General features: G+C 44.1%; 1 protein-coding gene across 1 annotated transcript; it reads left to right on the top strand.

Moving 5' to 3' along the window:
* Positions 1-2,068: 2,068 nt before the first annotated feature.
* Positions 2,069-22,736, top strand: AXDND1 (axonemal dynein light chain domain containing 1; the record flags this gene model as incomplete). The annotated part of the gene is made up of 23 exons (XM_082002729.1): positions 2,069-2,096; positions 4,057-4,241; positions 5,801-5,886; positions 7,013-7,069; positions 7,189-7,294; positions 8,031-8,152; positions 8,667-8,807; positions 9,244-9,348; positions 9,976-10,096; positions 10,702-10,803; positions 11,373-11,425; positions 12,393-12,456; positions 12,854-13,156; positions 13,247-13,268; positions 15,838-16,051; positions 16,659-16,752; positions 17,440-17,648; positions 18,229-18,325; positions 19,222-19,332; positions 20,164-20,307; positions 20,448-20,576; positions 21,580-21,671; positions 22,535-22,736. The coding sequence occupies 23 exons, from the start codon at positions 2,069-2,071 to the stop codon at positions 22,734-22,736; spliced, it is 2,787 nt and encodes a 928-aa protein (XP_081858855.1).
* Positions 22,737-23,674: the final 938 nt, after the last annotated feature.

The raw sequence follows: 23,674 nt of genomic DNA on the forward strand, positions 1-23,674 counted from the left end.
TTCCAGGTTTTCAGTTTTCTATAAGAAGGAATCCTGCTCTTCAGAAAGGACGTTGGGTCAGGTCAAATTTGCCAAATACAATGTTTGCGTATGTGGCTCTCCTCTGAAAATATCTCCTGCTAGAACTTGTTTGTGGAAACAGTTCGGTTAATTTCAGAGGAAGAGGTTCATGTATATACTCAAACTTGGCAGTATTGGTATATAAAATCCTGAGAATGAAATGGATTACTTTATCCCCATTCAGTTTGATTAATCCTACATTTTTCACCATACCTTTTATGGGAGGAAGGGACAGAAGTGCTGGAGCAGCTAAGCTTCCTTTTTGAAAAAACCAAAACCAAACAAAAAAACAAAAACCCCCACGCTTTGGCCAAACAGCTTTTGTCACCTCCTTAGTATAGGGTGAAATTCAGTCCAGTACTTTTTTAGTTGTGGTGCTCAAAACACTTAGTACAGATGTAACTGCACTCAAATAGGGTGTGGTGGATTAGGGACTCTATTGATTGTCTTGATGCCTCTGTCAGGTCTTGCAGCTGTCTCAGTGTTGCCAAAAGGAGATCAAATCGTGGCACTTGGTGCCAAGTTTTGGTATTTGCCTTGCAGCTAGCACTGTCATATTCCTAGTAAAGAACATTAGCATCTATTGTGTCGGCATCCTTGCTGTTTGAAGCCTGAGGGCTTGAGCACCTGGCAAGCAAAAGGCAACCAGAAAGTGATGCTCAGCTGTAGTCTTAGTTTTTGACACGTTGAGGTTTTTAGCCTTGTAGATCAAGGCATCTGGCAACTGTGCTGTGAGGGCATTAACAGTTTGGATTGCTTTCAATTTCATGGGTTTTTTTAAATTGCTTTTGAATGTGGGCTTATTTTCATTTTCCTCAAGAGTACTGGAGGCGAAATTCTAAGTCTTTTGCACATTGCTTGTTTAATTAGGGTTAATTATACTATGTTTGAGATTTCTTAGGCTGTGGCAGCATGGTGTTCTGGTCAATGATGAGAATGTGCCCTTTTACAAGTTCTTAATAATAGTATACACTGTTTCTGTGGTTCTTTCCAACACAAGAATTTTGCAGCTTAATTCCATGGTAACTCAGTGCTGAGATGGGAAGCCTCCTGCTTTGGAATGGCAGCCAATACAGCTGCAGCTCCTTGCTCAGTAACATCACAAAAATCAGTATTAATATGGTGAAATGTGTCCCGGTTTTCATGCAGTTAACAGTTTGTTCTCAGGAAGACTGAACCTGTGCAGAGTCTTCACGCCTAGTACATCCTTTCTGTTGGGATATTTAGCTTCCAGCCTTCAGAGGTGAAGCAGTCCTGCATCTGAGCTGCTAACTGTATGCTATCCCGTGACAGCCGTCTGAGTAAATAAAGCCTGTGCTACGTGCTATGGTGGGAGGGGGGGAAATCCTGATGTATTTTTTTAATCTGAAACAGCATGGCTGATGTGAGTCAGCCCACCTGCTAAAGGAAAACGGAACTGTTTGAGCATCCACCTTCTGAACGTGGACAGGCTGGAAGGACAGCAGTCCAGCGGGAGCTGGGAGCAAGCCCACATGCTCTGCGGCATCGGGATTATGAGCCGAGTCACTGCGGTACCTCCGAGCCAGCCGAGCTCAGCCTCGACTCTGCTCCCTGTGCTTGCAGCTGGGGCCGAGAAGCCATGGCTGCCCCTTCACCTGCAGCAGCAGGGGAGAGGTGGCACAGGCAGAATACAGCCCAGCAGCTGGTGCCCTGTGCGCCCGGGCGCTGGCACCAGCGGTTCCACATATGCAGCCTGTACAGTCTTCTGTCACGCCGAAGAGCTGTTCATAATCTACTATATTACAGCAGTTGAAATATATTTTGCTATCAAGGGAGGAAAAAAAAAAATCGCCTTGGCCTTTTTCTTCTCTGAGGCTCCTGATTTGGGGGGGTGGGTTGCAATAGGGCATAGGGGAGTGGGGCTGGGGGCAGCGTAAGACACGTGGGGTTGCTCTCCTGGGTAGGTGGTTGCTGTGCGGAGAAGAGCTGGGGCTGGGGAGGGAGGGAGTCTTCCAGAATGTGGGGAGAGCCTTGTGTTTCCGGGGCGATGGAGCCACAGAGGAGCTGCACAGCAGGTATGCAGAACCCATCTGCTGCTCTGGGGAATGGGGAAGTGGCCTACCTTGGGGGTCTGGGGGCTGCAAGCCAGCAGGTGTGGGGTGGCCTAGGGCTGCCTGTGCCTCCTGGATGGGGCTGTGAGTCTCCTCCTTTCCAAGGGCAAGGTGGGGAGAGGGATGGAACAGCCATGCTGTGGCAGAGCCAAGCCTGGAGGGCAGGGAGGAGATCCCCTTCTCTGGGCGTGTAGGAAGAAACTTCTACACAAGCCCTTCTTCAGGTCTTAAAAAGAAGCAGGAAACATCAGAACTGAACACCAGCTACGATGAGTCAGGGTTTTATGTAGTTTTATAGTCACCGTATTGGCCATCACATCTTTGGTAGAGGAGAGGATGTCCTTGGAAGGGCTGGAGAGGAGCGCAGGGAAGGAGCTGATAGCTCTTGGACCAGACCGGAGTTTCTAACCTTTCCCAATTTAATGCATATTAAATTGGAGCAACTGCCAAATATATAGAGAGTTGGTGATTTCTGCCTTTATTTTGGCCCTGAAAAGGGTTTGTGTGCCAAGAACTTCATGTGATATTCTCCAGCTGTGTACCACATGCTCGAAAGTCAAGTCTTGCCTGTCGTCTTAAACTGTAGCTGCTACAGAACAGTGTCATTAATCTTCCCATCCTTTCTGATGGGAATATCATGTACTGCCAGAGTTCTTAAAGGGGGAAAAAAAAAAGTTTTCTTCTGTCAGATGTTTTTAGCAAATTTTTGTGTTTTCTTTCCAAGAAACTACCTGGCAAGATTCCTCATAGATGATACCTGCACCCATCACTGTATATCTGAAGGCAAAAAAATGTAGTTAACCTAATTGGAAACCATGGTACACAACGATAGAGCTGCTAAGGAGGACAAAAAGTTTTAATACTTAAGAGCATTTATAAAGAACAATATATATGGGCAAGACTAGTGGGGGGGAAAAAAAGGCTTCAGTTGAGAATTTGTGGACATTAAAAAAACTAGTGGAAATATTTTTTTCATTAGTAAGATATTGCTGAGAAGAAAAGGTGGTAATAATTGGAGAAATTAAAATCGAATTAAATTTCTTGCCCTGTTAAATGTATAAAAGAAGCAGTTGCTCTTAGTGCAGTTTGTAGATGGAAAAACAAGCATCCCTGTGGAGGATGTAGCAAAGCGTCAGGGGCTTCTTCCTAGCTGATGTACCTCGTGTCAGGTGTAAAGGGGTTTTCTTCACAAAAAATAATAAAATAAGCTGTTAACCCTGAGAAGTACAAAACGTGGGTTTAATTCTGTTTCCAGATCATTTGTTACTGCAAATTTCCTTGGCTAAGCATTAACATAAAAGAAACCTTCACCATGCCCACAACTGGAGCGCCAGTTCCTGGACCAAAAGCTGATGGGAGGAAATGGAGTGGAATCTGGCGGGCAGGCTGTGTTGGTGAGGACCGGTCAGGTAGGACCGAGCTGGAGGCTGTGGCGGTTGTATGTCTTGCTGTCCGTCCTTCCAGTTTCCCTTGAACAGTGGAATGCTTCTTGGCATTAAGTTTATTGCCTTTATTTAGGCAATTGCTGATATTTTAAGGGAATTCATAGCTTTGCAGAAAGCTGACTGCTCCCAAGAAGGGAAATGGCTTCGCAGAAACATGCAAACTTTAGCTGTTTACAGCATCCCTTGGCATTTGCGTACCCCATAGTTTCGTGCAGTTGTGCGACCAGTGCTTTATCTCCCATAGTTAGAAGGTAGCTGTTGTTTTAGGCTTTGAGGTCGAACAACTGCTAAAAATGGGATTAGCTGCCTGTGGTTTAGGTAGTTGATCCTGTTTTGGGGTAATGGATTAGATCGAGTTGGTGCTGTTTTGGGGTAAGACATCTTGTTTTTCTCAGCTCTGCATTTTATCATCGGTTTTGCTTTCTCTTTCACCAGCAGAATAAATGCTGTTGAAATGGTTCTGGTGTGATATCTTCCAGAGATCCACAAGCTGAGGGGTCATACCTCAAGGATGCTTGACCACATCAGGCCTGTTTCTTCCTCCCTGGAGCATAGTTTTGTTCCAGAAGAGGTTTTCCGAAGCCTGACCTGCGCGAGCAGTTCTCTCTACAGCCCAGAGTACTTACGGTCCCCTCAAACCACCAGAACCCCAATGGGCTTCAGGGTGAGTGTGTTTCCGTCTTCTCCCATTTTCTGTCCAGAACAGTCTCTTCGCTGGGGGCGTGTGTTCATTCCCTGGGCAAAAGGAAAGTGTGCCCACCTCATAAAATAAATTTATCTTACATTGCTTTTCTCATCGAGCCATTTGATGCAGATCCAAAATGTCATCTTCCAATGCCTACAAAAAGTGCTTGCACCCTGGTGCTGCTGTGATGCCCTTGGAGAGGCTGTTTTGTCCATACCGGCTTCTTTGGCCCAAAGACAGAAATAACGATGCAGAGCTTGTTTAGACAGCCACCCTAATCTCTCCCACTCCTCGAGATCTTTCTTGCGAAGAAGTGACAGCCATGTGTGCCTTGTCTGCAGGGCTGCCTGCAACCCCCAGATCGGCTTTGGCATTATCCTAATCGTCGGAGCAAGTTCAGACACCTGACAGACAACCCTGTCAGTTTGACGGGCGCTGGAAGGTAAGCAAAGAAGGGATAAGGAGCCGAGTGCGATGGAAAGACGTTAGAGCTGGGAACACGGACCTAGACCTCTCCCTTGGTCTTTTTTTATGGTAGGTGGCTGTGCTGCCTAATGCGGCTGGATCAATGCACCAGCTGCCCCATCTGAGTTCAGGCTGGAGAGTTTTGAGGGAATAATAAATAAATGAGTTGCTAAATAAGCAATTCTTGGACCTATCCTTCCAAAGGATGCCAGGCTGGCAGGGATGCTCTGTGATCCATGATTAAGAAAAGCAGTTCTTCTGGCTTTAATGGACTTAGCAGGGAATAGCTTTACACTTCTTTGTAAATAAGTGATGCTTAATGGCACTAGGAAGTGAGAGATGTTTTGCTCTTTATCAGAGGTTGGATATGCATGCGATAGGACATTGGCAGACATGAAAAATGAATAGGCAATGCAAGGTTAATCTGCCTAAAAACCATGATCTCGTCTGTCTTTTTTGGCCCAGGGAAGTCCTGGTCCGCGAGCCTGGCCCCGGGCTGAGCAGAACAAACCCGCACATGGCGTGGGCTGGCAGTAAGGGGACGGGGGGCTGCCTGCGGGGTGGGGCAGTGAACGAGCTCTTCCCCTCCATTTCAGGGATGTCTCTTACCTGTGTGACATGGCGACTGGCCAAGAAGCTAAGAAAGCAATGACTGGCAGAAGGTCTTTTACTGAGAGTTGTCGGGACTGGAGAGGGAGCCGTGGAACAGTCCCATGTACCCCCGTGAGTGCTGCCGTTCAGGTGTTTTTCTGTGTATCACTACCTGGGAGAAGAGAGGTCCTCATGCATGTCCCTTGACATTACCCTGGTCCTAAAACTCATCAGGTTCCCTGGCAGAGCCCCCGCTCCCCCGATGCAGTTCAGTGTTAGTCGTTTCAATCTGCTTTCAGACGTAGATTGTTTCTGTCGGGCTCTGGGTGGGTGGAACGGGAAAGGGAAAAGCAGCGTGAAAAACCACTACTTCAGCTTCCTTCTCCCAGCGGGCAAACCTGTCTCCTCTTTGTGAAGGAACCGGGAGTTTGTTTATGTCTTCTATGCTGATGTTTCATGCTCTCTCTCTTCTCCATCCCTAGCAAGCAACCCTAGCAGATAGTCTGATCCCCAAGGAATTTCACGTCGTGAAGAACAGGGGAGTTTTGCCCTTGAAGTACTTCGATGAGTGAGTGATTTCTGGTTTACAAGGGTTTGCCCTCAAGTGTTCAGAGCAGAGGGATTGATAAAGTGATGAGAGGCTGAGGACGCTGCCCAAATACACCTCTTGCCCTTGGGAAGGGGGAGAGTACAAAAGGGAGGTTGTGCAAACCCCATGCTAACGACCAGGCTACAGATAACCCTGCAGAGCAAGGTCACCCTGCTTTTCTTTGTCCCTGCTGGTTCGGGGTGGCTGACAGGGAATTTCCCGAACACTAGTACTGCTTCTCAGGGAGGGGTCAGTAGTTGGCCATGAATGTAGAAGCTGAAGAAGCTGAAGTCTGGTTTGATCCCTTGAGGCAACTTTTGGAAGTTTTTTGCTGTGGCTTCTTTCTTTTTATTTTTAATTTTGATTAGTTTATCTGTTTTTCTTTTAGAATTGCTTTTTTCCACAAAGCTGGGCAAGCTCTGGGTAGCTCTTACTCTCACTTTATGCTTGTATAGACCTGCTAGCATCTTGAATCTGACCACTCGGGGAGGGGGCGGGGGGTGTTTGTGATTGTTTTTTTTTTTTTCCCCCCCAGGCTGTGAGTTTTGAATTAAATTTACCAGGCCTTGCCCAGAAAAGCTACTGAGACTTCCCTTGGACTCTCCAGCCAACTTACTAAATTTAAAGGAGATTCTTTCTCATTGTTTAAGGATTAAAATACTAAGATTAGGAGTTAAATCCTCACAGCTTCTTTGCCAACATGATGTAACAGAACACCATCATCTTATTTTGATGGTCTCCTGTGATCAGTCTCTGTGTGGGTGTGATGCGGCTATGTGGTGCTCTTCTGGCCCCACCAGTAACTTTTAAATCCATTGGTCACTTCTTAGTCAAGTACTGTGAGAGGGCTTAAGGGAAGAAATTTCGTACAAGATTTGTGTCGTTAGTACAAGAAGAAGTAGCTCCAGCTGGGGGAACAGCTGCAGGAGGTCCAATTCTTACATATTGGCTCTGGATGCTGCCACTGAAAAACAACCCTGTAGACCTTTCTCTGCCTCTCCAACTTTCATCAGCTTGTACATGGGACAAAGAGATTGAGGGAGAGAGTGGGATCCTGTAGCTAGCACTGGAAGGATTCAAGTTCTAATGTTTGTGTTCATTTCAGTAAATACACAACACTGCTTGAAGACCGCGAAAAAAACCTACGGCTGTTCCCATCCATGTAAGTACCTCCCTGCATGAAGTTGTTGTTGGAAAAAACAGCTGTTTGAATTTCATTTCCTGGGAAAATACCACAATATGCTATGCAGAATAATGATGTGTCTCCTTCTGGTCTGTCAGGAAACCTTCTGGGAGGTTAGAGGTCATTCAGCTGATGGAGGTGATGGACAGCATGTTGGAAAAAGCTGGAGTAGACAAGCTAATCAGAGTAACAGGACCTTCACAGGTGGATAACTCATTTGTACCCAAAAAACTTTCTTGTACCCACAAAAATAACACCCTGTTCTCCCCTGCTGTGCTTAAGGTGCCTCCTAGCAGCTAGTTTCTGCCCAAGCCAGCTGTCTGTAGGTCCTGTAGATTTCCTCTCCTGAGCTTCTGTTCATCTTAATCTGATCCACGAAGAACAGAGTTAGCTTGCTGGTGCAGGAAGTTACATTTCTGGGAAAAAAATGCCAGAAAGGAATGCATTTGGCATTATTACTATGGAGGAATGAAGGCAGTAGCTGTCTCATCTCTTCGTTGGGAGAGAGGCTGCTGTGTTACAAAGTGGGCTATTGGAAACCTTCATACACCTAAAAAGCAGATGTCAAAGAACATCTGTACCTTGCTTGGCCTCATTTTCTGTCAGTCTCGCACAGTAATGGAGAAGGTTTAAATGGATGGGGAAGGATTTTTGAAAAATGTAAAGCATTGCCTCAGCAGGAACTCCAACTGGAATTAGCAGAAAAGCTCCCATGATGTTGACAGAACGGTAGTTAGGATAGTGCATAACATGTTCGAAAACGAACCTGTGAATGCATGGCTGTGATGGCTCTTTCCCTTCTTTATACCTTTAGTAGTGTTTTGTCCTTAGAGGGAAACCTCCCTCAGAAGAAGTGAGAGATCTGTGCTAACCTCTGTTGTTAAAGGAGTAGGCTTGCCAGGCTCTGCAAAGATGTGATTTTTCTTGCCTGTTTTTCCAGCTGCACAATGCGCTGGAGCTGATGAAGGCGGAGCAGAACATCTACAACATCGTTTTCCATGAGCTGATTCGTCAGGTCAGCGTGGACTGTGTGGAGAGAGGACAGCTGCTTTCAAAGCTCAGGTCATCATTAGCCAACCACCCTTAATCCCTGTCTTGATTTATGGCAGTGTTCTCTAGGGAGCAGAATTAGCTATTGCAGATTGTCCTCATGTCCTTGCTCAGCAAAGCTCGCCTGTCATGAGGTAATTGGCATGGGAGCTGATGCCAGGAGTGAAATAGGATTTCCCTGCCTAGTTAACAACTGGGACTAACGAGCCTCTGTTAGGTAACCTGGAGCTTGAAGTTGGTGGTACTGTCACCATACTTGACAGTGTGGGCACCTTACTGGTGTGACATTCAGTGGAAGTTTTCACACATAGAAGAGCTGGTACTTCCCTCACGGCCAGTGATCCCATGCTCAGATTTACCACTACTTGTAGCAATTAAATTGTTCCAGAATGTTTAAGATCCCCGGTCTAAACACTCAAAAGATTGCCTTCTAGCTTCCTCTGCAGTGAAAGGAAAGCACCTTCAGGTGGGGTAAGAGAAATCTACACTCTCAGGTAAATATCCTTTCTCACTCTTTTTACTGCAGGCAGAGGTACGTGGGTCTCCTGGAGCGGATTCCTGAACAGATGAAGACCCTCTACAAAAAAATGATGGCACAGCAGTTGGTCGACAGACATATTACAGAAGAACTACTCTATTTTAAAGAATCTGTAGGACAACTGGCCAGGTCTGAGTCCTGCCTGATCCTAAGAAATTATCTCTATGCCCTAGGCTTAGTCCATTGATTTTGTTTGGTTTTCTAATCTTCCTCCCATAGGAGCAGGAAGATAGTGTTACAATTTGAAGCAGAACTACAGGGACCACACTCGAGCCTCTTCGCACTCTCACTGAACCCTCTTAGTGCCAAATAATGTCAAAGCCACCTCCTTTCCTTAGCACACTGGAGGCTGGTTGGTGCGGGACTGCAGAAAAGGGTTGCTGGAGCAATGTGTGTTCATGGGAAGAGGAGGTCTTCAAGATGCCTTTCACCCCCAAACTGAGATGATTGTGTTGGAGGAAGAGAGCCCTGCATGATAGTGTAGGGCCCACCAGCCTGTGTCTGCCAGATTAAGAGAATTTTGGGTTAGGCTAAGTTGCAATGAGTCTGTTCCCTGCTGTTTCAGTGAGCTGCGTGAGGTACGAGAACATGACCGCAAGGTGACCAAAGAAGCAGAAAAAGCCCAAGAGGAGCTAGCCGCAGACATGTGGGAGGCTAAGGTGAATGCAAAGTAAGTTGCTTTCAAAGTTGATGTTGGGAGATTTTTGCAGCATGCTGGTTTCATTCTCTTGATGTTGTTGGGACGGAGAAGTGAGGGCTGATTTCCTTCTGCAGAAGAGAGCCTGGCTGTTTATGAAAAATGCCATTATTTTGCTATAAATGCTAAACCCCTCAAAGAGATAGAAAGATGTTGAAAACGTTTCTAGTTTTAAGTCATGAAAGTTGCATTTATTGCTCAGGTGCTGGCATTCCCTTTTCTTCACCCCACATTCACAGCTGGTGAGTTCATCATAGTGAAGCAGAGCCTGCATCTCTGAACTTTTGGTCTGTGGACATCTTCAGATACCTAAGAAATCAGGGATTTAGGTGGCTGGTATCAGAGTTGTGGTGAGTGCTTAGGCACACAGATTCACTTACAGAGATTTGTATTCATACTGAATCCATGCCACAATGGGAATATCAACAGAAAGGTGCTGTAGGCGCTTGGGGAAAAGGACCTGTGGATTTACAGGCTGTGCGGGAACTGAGGAAGGAAGGAGGGAGAGGAAATGTCTAAGAAAAAGCTTCAGGAACTTGGAGAAGGACAGTAAATGTGAATGAGAAACAGGTGAGCATATTTCATTGTCTTTTCTTCTAGACTTTTGGAAGAGTATCGGGAGTTATATGAGCTACAGAGAAGACGACTGGAAGAGCAAGTTCTGCTGCTAGCCCAAGAGAGAGACATTTGGAGCTCAGCTGCATATGACCTGGCTCTGAAGGTAGGTGCCTGAGATCTGTGATGTGCTGCAAGGTATGAAACATCAAAGCTAGCAGCCTTGTTCCAAGAGCAGATTTCAACCCAAAGAACATTTTTGTTCTGTACAATTGGGCAGTAACACATCTCACACCTGCCCTGACCTCATTTCCTGAGATCTGTTGTATTTTTCACACATGTTTGGTTTTTTTTTAAATGGAAACCAGTTAATTCGCACAGCATTTTTTGTACAAATCTCCAGGTTCCGTGCAGGAGGAACTTCTGTGAATGAATCTTTCCATTCAGCAACGGGTTTGACCAAAAAGTTTCCTATTCCTTATAATTTAGAATATTGTATCCAGATTCCATACACTTCCTCACAAAATATCATTCTTGGTTAATCCTGTGCTTCCTTGTTTGTGTGTCCCCCTTTGCGATCTCCTACTTTATCCCATTTAAGTTTAAAATCTGTTAGCAGAACTTCTGGGGCTGTCCAGGAGATCAGAATTTTATTTGTAAGGAAAGTGGACCCAACTGCTTGAGCTCCATTTCATTGATGGCAAAGCTCCTGTGTTAATGTCTCTCCTCTCTGGAGAAAACAGGGCAAATAATAATAATCTTTTTTTTCAGATAGTAGACAGAAACCAGCTCATATTCGTTCGCAGGCTCCATGTCAGTGGAAAGATGCTGACCAACGTTCTCAGGCATTTCATAGTCCTCTTGGCCTCAAAGGTAGGGACTTGCCTGGGATGGGTACCTGTTCAAGGTGGTTTATGTAGCGCTCTGGTTCTCAGTTAAAGCATTTGGTACTTTGGCTGTTATTTGAACTTTCAAATCTTCATCTAGTTTCAAATGAGCATTAAAATTTGAATGTGTTCACTCTCTGCTTTTCTCTCTTTATTCCATGTCTCCTTTTCTCTACCTCAGAATTTTCTTTTTTCCCACATTTCCCCCTTTTTTTTGTTGGCTTTATTCCCTCTCCCCGTTCCATATCCATAACACCAAAACAGATCCAGGCTAGTGTAATTTTGGCCTCATAGTTATGGGGCTGCACGATCTCTTGGTAGCATACAAGCAACAAGGAGTCAAGCGCTCAGTTCTGGCATGCTTGGGAGGGTAAGCCACCCTAGTCCTGTCTCAAAGGGTTTGTGAGGGCTGTGCTGTGGAATTACAGACATTTCCCAGATCTCTGATATGTACATATCTCAAAATAGCTAGGCCAAAGGGAGAATTCCTCCGACTCAGATCAGAACAATCACAACAACAGTCCCTTTTCCCACCCTCTTGCCCAATGCCTGCAGGACACGGGAGACCTGGCTGATCTGCAGGAAGAGACCGAGCAGTTCAGGGAGAGGTTGGGTCATGTTGGAGCAGAAATAGAGCGTTCTGAGGAGTCCAGCCACAGGAAACTGCAAATTGTCTGCAGCAGCTTAAACAAGTGGCTTCAGTGCTACCGTTGCAGAGACTCGTGAGTGGCCCAGAGGGACCGGGGGTAGCAGTCAACTCCCTCAACCTTTGCCTTGTGACAGTAGGTCTCACCAGCCTGGTGCAAAGCATGCATGGACTCTCAGATGCGGCGAGATTTGGTGCAGGGTGCACATACATCACTGCTCTACTTTCCTGCTCAACATACGTGTTTTGATAATCAGGTCCATAACAGTAACTCCGTGATGCAGTGGGTCTGTGGTTGAATTCAGTGGAGCAAGGATTGTACACTCCTGCTGTGAACCAGAGTGTCCTTTTTGCAGCTGTCAGTGCTATAACAGAATTCTTCTATTTAGTTTGGTTCATTTTAACTTGAATGCAAATGCATTAATGCTTCAATAGAGCATTCAGTTCTCTCATGTACAGATACATGAGACTTCAAGACATGTGATATTTCAAATCCAAAGTCATTTTGTATGTGAAGGTGATTATATTTTGCAGGCTTTTTTTAGTTCAATGTGATATGTTAAATAAAACAAAGCATAAATGCAAGTACAAAAGGCAGAAATATACACAGTGTGTGCATTAACAAAAAGTATCACTTTATAGATTTCAATCATAGAGTTAATATCTGAATTTTCAATATGTGCTTGAATTTGATTTTCATCTTTGCTGGAAATATATTTTAACTGACACCCAGTGTTTGTGTTATGTTGAGTGAGAGGAAAAAAAATCTCTGGTTGAGTAGAGCCTAGTGGCTTTTAGTTGTCTTTCAAGTTACAATTTGTATCACAAACTTAGTATGCATAGAATATCTATCTCGACTCTTGGTTTTGCGTTGGCTACTAAAGGAATTTTTTCTCTCAGCTCTCATCCCTTCTTTCCCACTGCTTTAGCTCCTCTCCGATGAATGAAAAGCTACTGGATGAAATCCTACAAGATATCAAGAGCTTGATAAATGTAAGATTTTGGGGGGTTGGACATATTATCAAGTGGTATCTGCTTAGCAAACTACCACATTAGCTGAGCCCCAGCGAGCATCTATGCCCATCACAAATGTGAATGAAAACACATCAGCTCAAATCTTTTGTCCTGAAGCTTAAGGTTAGAGTCTATACATGAGAAGTTATAATTGACCAATACCATAGTTCAGTCAGTGCATTAAACTTAGTCACGCATTTGAGCACTGTCTGACCGACAGCTCTGGTGACTGATAAATGATATTAATCCACAGAAGTGGTCAGAATTGTCACCAATAAGTTTCCAACATATTGTTCTATCTACTCACTGTGACGTCTTTATGCTGATGGATTCCTCACACTTCTCTTACCTGATTTCCATCACCTCTCTGCTGCAGCCAAGGGGTAGCCCAATTTTGGGGGGCATGGCAAGCTTGCTACTTTTCTTTCAGATGCTAAAAGAAGACTTAGAGCAGTATGAAGGGGAGGTGCATCTAAGAAAGGCCGAAAGTCTCAGGAGTACTGCTAGCCTGCAGGAGCACTGGACGGAGCTGGGACAAACAGTGCTGAATCGACACCGAGACTTTGCTGGAGCATTGCCTCCACAGCACGCTGCCCTGGAAGAAATAAACCAAAGGGCGTGTGAACTCTACCACCAATACAATATAAGGATAAGTGGGAACAATGGTAAGGAATGGCCAGTTTTGCAGTTCAATCTTTCCTTGGGGATGCCAGGAAAATAGCAGGTAATAAAGGACAGTTGACATAATCTGTACTGGCTTTTTCCAAAGCTGAAGTCTGACCCCCAGATAGGTATTGGGAATCGAGAGCATTCAAGGGATAAACTCCAAGAAACTTGACCCACAGCCACACGCAGAAAGAGTATCTGAAATTTTAAACGTGATACAGTTCAAAGAACATGCAATGCAGACATGACACAGGGAAGTCATGTGTTATGTTAACAGGGAGTGTGGGCGGTTTGTGATTATTTGGATAATTTATGGAAAAGAAAATAAATGTAAAAGGAAAGAATGGATGTTTAAAATGCAAAGTAAAACATCACTTTGGAGATCATTAACCAGATAACACTGTCTCAGAGGGTAATACTTTTTTTTATTACCTTATCACTAATGCAAAGTTATCTTAATCTAGGTATTGAATTATCCTGACAATAAAGTATGGAAATAAATGTTTTCTTTGCTGATATAAGGCTATCATGTCCTGTGTAAGATAACAAAAACTTGTTGGGTAATTTGCAACTAACCTTCTCAACCTTTGCCTCTGCCAGACCTTGACTCATTTCTGATTTCAGAATTCTTTCATCTCTGTTTTTTGAATCATCTTATTTTCTTTTAGCAGAATAAAACTAAACTGAGCCTGTGTTGTCTGGAACTGCTACTCATATTTGCTAAGCTGTTTCTTGTACTGTCATCTTATTCTTTCACTCTGGGTTATCCTGTGCTTTTCCCTACATTACCTTATGCTACATGTTATATTTCAGGCTACTAAAGGAGCCAAGATAGAATGATAAGTCTGTCCATCCTAAGAGACAGCTAAAGGAATTAAATATTCCCGGTAGTTCTTGTTAGAAAGTGAGAGAAAGAAGAAGGAATGGGGCCATAATTGTCCAGATACCAGCACGGCAAAAAGTTAACAGCAGATTGTCAGAAGCCTCGATACTTAGTCATGATCTGAACAAAGGGCTAGGCAGCGCAGCGCAGACATCCGATCCAAAATTGTTTCAGCCAGTAAAGTCCAGAAAAAGGGATTTTTTGCTTATTTTAACAAAGGCTTTGGGAACTGGACCACAGGAAAGGTATTCTCTTGATCCGTACAAGGCAGTGTATTTTGAATGGCTTGGATTAATTTTTACATTGTAATGTAATGGCCTTTAAGTGGAAAATACAAGGAATCCATTCTCTTTACATTGCATCTTTGGTAAGAAACAGTGAAAATTGAAGAGATTATAAAGGATAGGTAAGAGACAATACTGATAACATGGTGATTTTGACCTGTAAGGCACCGGTTACTGCACTCAGTTACCTGAAGTATTTCTCAGTTACCTGAAGTATTTATTATCTTGCAAGATCTGATTACCTTATCTCAAGTAGCATGTGCCAGAAATACAAAGGATTTAGTATTTGATGACAAGGATTAGAGATGCAGAGAGAACAATGAGATATGAGATTGTTTTAGACAGAAGATATAAGAGAGGACTTATATGAAATTTATAAGGTTTGGCTTAAGGTCTTTGCTTAGTCTTCCTTTACCACCTCTTAAAGCCTTCACAGCTTTCCTTCATTGTGAGAATAAGATGCTTTTGATTCCAAAATTGGCACTTGGGACTAGAGTGACCTCTCCAGTTAGGTCTTCTCTTTTGCTGGGGACTTGATTAAGTTTATAAGATAAATGCAATGACACAGCCAGCCTTCCCAAAGGAAGCCACTATATAATAAGGATCCAGAACACTGTATAAGGCCTAATAGGGCCAAATCACACATAAGCAATCAGAAATGACTGTTCTCCCCCATTGCATGCCCTTCTGGGACCCACCTCTTTTCTTCTTTGCTCTTAAGCTGATGCTGCATGGCAGGAAAATGTAAATAATATCATTCCTACTACTTCTTCTTGCCCTCCTGGTCATTAGAAATTAATGCCTGGTTGTGGGGCTCCCATAGTGTACTCTGAAAGGCTCCACCCTACAAAGGGTAACTTTCTTTTCTTACCAGTCTGCACATCCCAACGCTGCTTCATGGCACTTCTCCCAATCCAGAGGAGAAGTTAACCAGCTCTACCCCACAGCTGTACAGTGGGGAAACTGCACCATGCATCAAAATCATTAAAATACTAAAAAAATTGTCATCACCTCCGTGTGTTTAACGTGCCATCTTTGCTACAAGATGTTGCAGAGGCCAGGATTTAAAGAAAGCTTAAACATTGGATGTCAATAGCAAGCATTATTACATTTCAAGCATATTCCCCAACAGAGAATATCCATCAGCACATGCCAGATGAGTGAATGAACAAGTAATTTATGACCTTGTCCAGGCATTTTGCACATCTGTGCATACTGTATCACCTACATCTTTGAAGAATCAAGTTGTAACTGCAAAGCTGTTTTAAAGAGAATTACATTAAGCCTTTATGCAATGAGGCAGCCGCATCTGCCAAGACAAGAGGGAAAGTCAGGGCTTCAAATCAAGCCCATTTTCTTTCAGGTTGCTTTGAATTCAGTGCTTACTAAGCAGCTCATTCTTAATCCTAAGTGTAGCCAGTTCCCACATAGGCTGTTCATCCCCTTTGGCATCCCTCTCTGAATTCAACTTTGTTTTTGTTGGCTGAAAGAATTGTAATTAAAAGTCTGTATTTTCTTCCCCTGCAGGCACAGCTAGGTTTTTGACAGCCTTGGTGAGAAGTATGGAAGACTGGTTATTCAAGGTGCAAAAGCTGAAGCGAGGTTCCGGCATGCACGAAGCTGACCTGCAGGCATTTTATCACAAGATTCCTGCGTGGCTTGCCCAGGTGGATGCAGTGATGAGCTGCATAGGCTCCAGCCAGTTGCATGAAGCTGGGAGTGATAAGAAACCGCATTTCCCGTAAGGACAGAGGTGTTAATTGTGTCCGGGCTGGCCTTGTACATTAAACTACACTCGTAAGAAAACAGAAACGTTCTTTTGTGGGGACCCTGGCACAGGAAACTGGCAGTGGGATAAATGTGATCAGCTGAAGTATTAAAATGATTGGCGACTGCCTTTCATTTGCTTTGATTTGGCAATGTATGTGGAAACAGCTGGTGGCTTCAATAGCGCTCCTGGAACATCACCATCTCCCCCAGAACTGCCACCTGTTTTGGAAATCTTGACATTTGAAAAAAAACTGAAACATGTGATTCATTTACAGTCAGTTTTGTGGGGGCCTATTCCTCTTCATGGTGCTCCACTGTCTATGGTAAATATCATCAAGAAATAAATCATTTGCAGAGCATATGCATACCGTATGTGTAAGAGATTACTTGCAAATGCCAAGTTTGCCCACTACTATAGCATTAACAAAAAAGTCTGTGTCGTGTTTCCAGCATAAGGTGTACTAAAACATGTCGTTTTCCTTGAGTTGGACAGCAAGAGGTGTCTTTGAGACAGGAGATCCTCGGGTCTGTTGCACTAGAGGTCACTTTGTTGCTGGATTTCTGTTTGTTTTTTTCAGTGTGGTACCTAGAGAGTTTTTTCAGATGATTCAGCGATGGGTTCTGTCCATGAATAATGAGACTGAGAAAAACATCATGCATCTTAACAAAAAAGTAAGTGCAAGCCTGAAACTGCTAGGGATAAGAGCACTATATCTAGTATTTAGTCTTTCCTTTCGTTTCCATCTGGCCAGAGCACAGTTGTGAGGAATGCTTGTTTCTCTTTCGACACATTTTTCCTGTTTGAGTTGCGTTGTGGCTTTTGTCTTCCAGCCAAAGGAGCAGAGAACTCCTCTAAAAATAGCTGTAAGGTCTCCTATACTGTGCATGAACACAATTTTATTGTTTCATCTTTAGCAAGCATTTCCTCTGGAATAACACTGGTATTTCCCGTTCAGAGAGCTGCTGTGGCTGCTAGCTGCCTGTGGTTTCACTTCTTTCTCCCAGGATTGTAGACTAGAGGCTCTCACTATGCATTTTTTAAATGTTCTGTGAATGTGGTGTATGATTTTTGGTTTGTCACTGAATTCTGGACATGAGAGAGCACCACATGGCTGATAAGCAGCATATGATACTAAACAAGAACTGGGAGAAAGATAGATCCATAGTAGGAAAAGACGTGTTCATAATGGGAATGAATATGGGAGAAAAAAATGGTGAAAATAAATGTTTCTGTCATTAGGTCAGTTTGCAAATTGAATTAGGTAGGACATTGACTTACGTGCAATGCACTGACTTCAGACCACTTGGCAAGACCAGTCATTTATTACTGGTTTAGATTTGTTCTGGTGTTTTTTGCAGGTGACTGAACTGCACAGAAACCTGACCCTGTGGCTGGTGAATTTGCTGAGACACATGACAGCAGATCGCTTGTCCTGGGAGTGTCCCCAGCAGCAAGAGTCAAACACCGAGGTGGATGAGGAGCTCAGACTCCTGAGGGCTTGTAAGCTGCAGCATGGAGCTGAAGAGCTGGTTGCAGAGATGGGCAATCTCTGTGGTTCTATAGTCAGGTATCAGCAGAGATTTTCAATTTCATCTAAAGGGGTTTTCTCAAGAAAAAATGCGTAGTGTGCTAAGAGATCGATCATGGCAAGAGATCCCATCAATTTGGTTCTTCTTGGATATTTTTCCAGGTTCTAAATGGGCCTTACTGGAATTTGTAGGTTCCTAATAGGACAGGAGCACCTAAGAGAATGGTAGTGCCTGCTTTATTCCTAGTACTGCTATAAAATGTGCTGGCATCTGTGATTGCATGGGCTCTGCCCACAGCCCTGAGGGTGACCCCTGAGGATGTAAGGGCAGTACAAGCAGTGAGTCTGCAGTCCAGCTCACCTGGAGCAAAGCCTCCACCTGATTCAGGATCTGTGCTCACATGTCCTCTGTGGGTTAGCACAGCACTGGCATGGACAAGCTGTTCGGCAGGTTGTTGTGTGAGTGGAACAGACAAGGAATGCTCTTCTGGAGACTTCTCTAGTGCAGAGGTCTACAAACAACTCCTGTACCTTGCTGATAGCAACAGGCTCCCAATGGGAGGGAATAAAGCATTTGAGGGCACTCCTGCAGGGCTGATGACATTCTGTGTCTTTATAGCTCCTGCCATGAGATTGTCAGTGCCATTGTTCGAAAGAAACGGTCTGAGATGGATCCAGAAGCTGATTTTGAGCTGAAGGAGCTGAATAAGATCAAGGTAAAAGGTGCCTGCCTTTCCAGCTGTCTAGGTCTGGGGTAGATGAGATTGCATTTGCTTTGTAAAAGGTCAAGAAAAATGTATGTGAGGGTTTCAAGAAGGAGGAAGACTCCTGCTACTCCGATGGATTACCCTGGTCCCCCAAGTTTCCTACTGACTCCACAGTCCTGGAAAGCAGATAAACCTGGGTCAGGTCATGTTCCGTTTTAATATTTTCCTTACCCTGTTTCAGGGTATGTATGTAAGTGCTCTCCTGTGAGATTTATTTCATATGAGTGACAGTAGATTCACCTCTGGTTCAAAGCTTGTCAGAGCCATGTACATCCAGACTTGAGTGGTGCTTAGGAGTTCCTGGAGGTACTTGGTGCAATATACCTTTATGCAGACACCACTGAGATTTTTTGCAGATGACCCACCTGCCACCTGCGTATTCTACACTTGCACGTAAAGCTCTTAATTGCTACCACTGTTTAGCCAAGCTTTGCCTGTGCTTTGGAAATGTGAGATGTAGACCCTTCCTGAAGGGTTCGAAAATACTTGTGCTTCTGTTCTGCATTACCTTAGCGAGCAAAAAATTAACCCCTGGGATTTACACTCATTTGTCCCCACATGGGCTGGGGCAGTGGCTGTGACAGAGATGTTCTGCACTGGCCTGAGGAGGAGCTTGTTGAAGGAATTAGCTGGTGGGAGTGATTAGCCGGTGACAGATGCCATGTCTGAAAGCTTGGAAAAATGTATCTTCCTTTGTAGGGTGAGGATGGAAGGGTGCAGATAGGTCTCTGGAACAGATAAAGACAGAAAACTGGAATTATTTAACTGACTGAATGAATATGAGAACATCTATTTTTTTCTTCTGAATAATTCCTGAATAATAATTTTCTGTTATGTCTTCCCAGACTGAGTGCTGTAATTGGATTCAAGCATGTAGTCTTCTCCTTTCAGAGATCAAAGGCACTCCAGTTTCCTTTCTGGATTTAGAAGAATTGAGAAACCTCTTTGGATCAGAGGTATTATAGAGACTGCATTTGCTGTTCTAGGTTGAACCAGTCTGAATGAAGATCCGCTTCAAAACTTTTCCTTAAGGAAGCAGCTACAGCTCAGTTTGAGGGAAGGTTTAGCACTCAAAGCGGCAGCTAGGACTATGAGGTGTTATGACTGTAAACTGATTAAAAACCACAGTGCTTCTTGGGAGGGCAGGTCTGTGACACAACCAGAGATTCAGTGGAGCTAGACGGCTTTACCCCACTGGTAGATCAGTTCCCCATGGCGTGTGATAGCTTTTGCTTCACCCATTGGGGTGGACTTTGGCTGGAATCACAGTGGTTGCCTTGCCCAGGAGACCAGGCTGAACTTCTGGTTTAATTCTTTATGTGGTTAGATGGACATCTGAGACTGCCTGTGACAATTATAGATGTGTATTACAGATGGTTGGCCTGGTCTTGGTCTACTTTCATACAAAAGAGGTTAAATTCAGATGATGAGGAAATTGATTTAGATTTATTGTCTTGAGCAATTTGTTTGCATCAGCTCTGAACTCAACCCCCAAGCAAAGTGACATTGTTCATGACTTCCAGTGCACAGCCAGTGCTGCCTCCCTTCTTCTCCCTGCCATGGCCTATACAAAGCAGGTATGCCACAGTGGGGCTGCTTATGTAATGTTCAGTAATTAGCATATTCATTTGTGATTTGAAATATATTCATACTCAGGACCTCCTATGTGGCTGGAGTCCAAGTCTAAATATTTGCAAGAGGAAGTTGGAGACCTGCTAGCTTTGCCTAGGTTATTTGGATGGACAAAGGGAGCATGCTACTAACCCAATCTTTACGGTGCCTTACAGGAATTGCAGTTGAAACTTAAACTTAAGGATACTATCGTTGCTTCAACTCGGGACGAGGTTGAAGCTGAAGATGCCAACAGCAATAGGAAACCCGTAACAGAGGACGAAACATCAGAAGTAAAGGCGGAAACTGCTATTATGCAGGTGACTGTAGTAGCCGCAATATGCTACTTTCCAGCAGGGCCTTTTTATTTATTGCTTGGTGTATGCTATATGAAACATGGCCTTGAATGCCACTAGGCTAGCAGTATCTCCTATTTCTTGTTCCTTTTCTCTCTTGGCAGCAGCCAGGTGCTGGTATGGATTATCTGACTGAGGACAATGAAGCTACTGCAGACCTGATCAGATATGTAGGGCATGACTCCAACATCCACCTGAAGTCTCTGAAGTCAGACATCATTTCGGTTACAGGGGTAGGAGTCTCCACTGCACCAATGGTTTTAGCCTGTTGGCAGAGATTTGGAGCTGGGTTTTTGCTGTCTACTCAGACTCTGTTATGAGACTCTCTTTAACACTTGTGTCAGACCTGCTGGGGCAGTGCAAGGTGCCGGTGTTCTCACTGACTCCTCTCTTCTTGCAGTTTTAAATAATCATTAGCACAGTTACCACAGCCGCAATTTGTCCTCCTGACCCATGCATTACTGCCACATCCCTGCCTTTGGGATGGTGCTCTTTGGTAAAGTTGCTCTTCAGAATTCATAGGGGCCTGCCTTTAGCATTCATTCCCTGGCCAATCAGTCATCCAGAGTGGAGCCTACAGGCACAGAAGTTGTGAACCTTTAGCAAACTGTCACTGGATTGTCCCACTCCTTAAGCATGCTGCATTGCTGAGTGTGCCTTGTCCTTCATGCTTTAGAGGTGGGCAGATAGTGCAGAGTGACAGTGGGAGACACAGGAGTGTTTCTTTATGGACTTTGATTTGTTTTTCAGAAATTAATCCCTGGAAATCACAATTAACTTCCAAAGCTTAGAGTAGGACCCTTTTAACAGTAATTTTTACAGAAAAACCCTGGTTGTCTTCTTCAGATGAAGAAAACTGACTTATGCCTGTTGGATGCTGTGAGGAGCTGCCTCTTTCTGTTCTCAAAATGTTATTTTGTTGGTTTTTTTGCTCCTGGTCAGGCTACAGCCATCTCCAACCTCTCTAACCCAGTGAATGCACCAACAACACAAAACTATGAGCCAGTAAGACTTTTATGTCTGAGCCAGAAAAGCATTTTAGTCTATTTTTAATGCCAAGATTGTTTCAGTGCCTGAATTAGCCTCTGATTTTACATGTCTTGCTGATACTGAGCTCTTGTCTGTGTTGTGACTGTGCACTGAGACACCAGCACCAAACCAGGCACATGCCACAGATGAAATGCAGCATTATTGGTTTCACGTTCACTTACAGAAGGTTTTTCTCTTCCCAACCAGAGGGAGATGACTGCTACCAAGTCGTCGACTCCCTTTTCTCAGAAAGAGTTTGAAGCTCTGGCAACGCTGGAACATCTACAAGTGCAGCTGCTGTGAGTACTGGTCCTGTGCTGGACGCATGAGCGAGGCAGGGTTTCATCCCAGGCAAGTGCCTGTTCTGCTCTCTGATAAGGTTCTGCTTCATCCGATATCTGTTGGCTTAATTTTGGGTTTCCTTCCATTCTGATTGTCTTGGGCCGTTGACTGTGATTTATGTTAGCTGAAGACATGACCCATGTCAGCTCTCCTTCATCTGTGTGCACATTTTCCATTTTGTGTACTCATGAGGTACATTGTAGAGGTACTCATGATGGTTTTCTGCAAGACTTCTTAATACTTCAGGTCCCGTTAGTACTTCCAGAGTGCTATGTGAATGCAGCTATGTGCTTCCAGGGCTTGCTAGTGCCCAGGAGCCTGTAAGTACAGCCATGCAATATTGTGCCTAAGTGTGGGGAACACAATGAAAGGACACCCAAGTGGCTCGTGCAGAACTGCATTAAGGTTTGTGTTTGCTAATTCTTCCATGCTTAAGTAGGCTTGAGCATTCTGAATTACATTCCCTCACACTTCTTGTTTTGTCTGTGAGCTTGCATTATCCAGGGTAAGCCTATCTCATTAGCCTTGCTAATAGAATTGACTGTGCTCTGTATTTATCCTTGCACAATGAAGATCAGCATCTCATCCTTTGATAGCAAACTGAGTTTCAAAGTTACTTCAACTTGCAGGGTTTACACAGATATGCCATGAAGTCCCTTATAGATCTTTTAAGAATGCCCTTCTCTGAAACCATAAATGTGTTTTATAGAGTCAGTCAATCCTACTAAATGCTTCAGCTTTCTAAATCTTTCTTTTAGGTATCCTGCCAGCAGTTGCTTATATTTCAGGTTTCATCATTATCTTTGCTTCTGCATTTCAGAGAAACAGAGATCCGTGCTCAGAATGCAGAGGAGAGATCTGAAGGTCTTGAAGAGAAGCTGGAAGAAGCTCTGCAGAGAATCAAAGAGCTAGAGAGTGAGCTGGAGAAAGTCATCCCAGAAGCAACACACAAAGAAGGGCAAGGTCAGGAGAATCAATATTCTGAACCCTCTCTTAGACTCAGTGAAGGAAGCAATCTTTGAGGGCACCTCATTCATCTCCTGTTTAGTGCAGGACCCTCTACTCCTGGGCACATCCTAGGGCTTTGTCTAGACTCTCTGTCAGAGGCCAAGCAAGGAGGCTTTTACCATGACTCTAGACTGGGACAGAAAGAACTGCTGAATGTGGTCTGTTTTTGAAAGACGGTAATTTTGTTTGATTTTGACATATGACACAGCGTCTATGTCTAGGAGATCGTTGTAATTGGTTTCATCTTCCTTGTGAGTATTCCCTGTTACAGTCAAGATCTGTTTAGGATCACTGATTTTGGGGTAGAAAAGAAATAGTTTTCCAGGTCCCTTCACTCTCAGAGGCCACAGACCATTTGTGTTTATAGCACAGGACATTACTGCTGTCTCCAGGAGTTATCTGAACACTGCTGACCCACTGATCTTTCCCACAGAGTGTGGCACGGTGTTCCTTAGGTTGCATGTTTGTTGTGGGAAAGCATTTCCTTGTGTCCTCTCTCAACTGAATCCGCACAGATATAAGAGGTGGAGAAGGAGAAAGAATGGAAATTAAAACTTATTCCCTTAGTCCTTCAGTATATCCTATCTCTTTGACATCAAAGTGGGAGGAGAGGCTGATTTGTTTAAGAATGTGGTACCTTGGGCACATTTTTACTCTGCAGTATTTTTAATGGCTTTGGTTTGTTGTTTTGTTTTTCTTTCAGAAAACTGTTTCCAAGAAAGCGTCTCAAAAGTCAAGGCCTGTTCAAGTCCCAAAGCATCTACCTCTGACCAGTCCAAGGGATCCAGAAAAAAGAAATATTAAAACAATGTCTGGGTAGTTTCTTAGTGCCCATTCATAGTAGTATTTCACCCCCAATGCATTGCCTTACTCTTCATCCACTACCCCAACATCTCTGCGCCATCTCAGCAGTTATGCTGTTGTTCTAGCTGGCTCTACCACTTCCACATTT

Source organism: Phaethon aethereus (genome assembly GCF_964289735.1).
Source record: "Phaethon aethereus genome assembly, chromosome: 8".
Lineage (NCBI taxonomy): Eukaryota > Metazoa > Chordata > Aves > Phaethontiformes > Phaethontidae > Phaethon > Phaethon aethereus.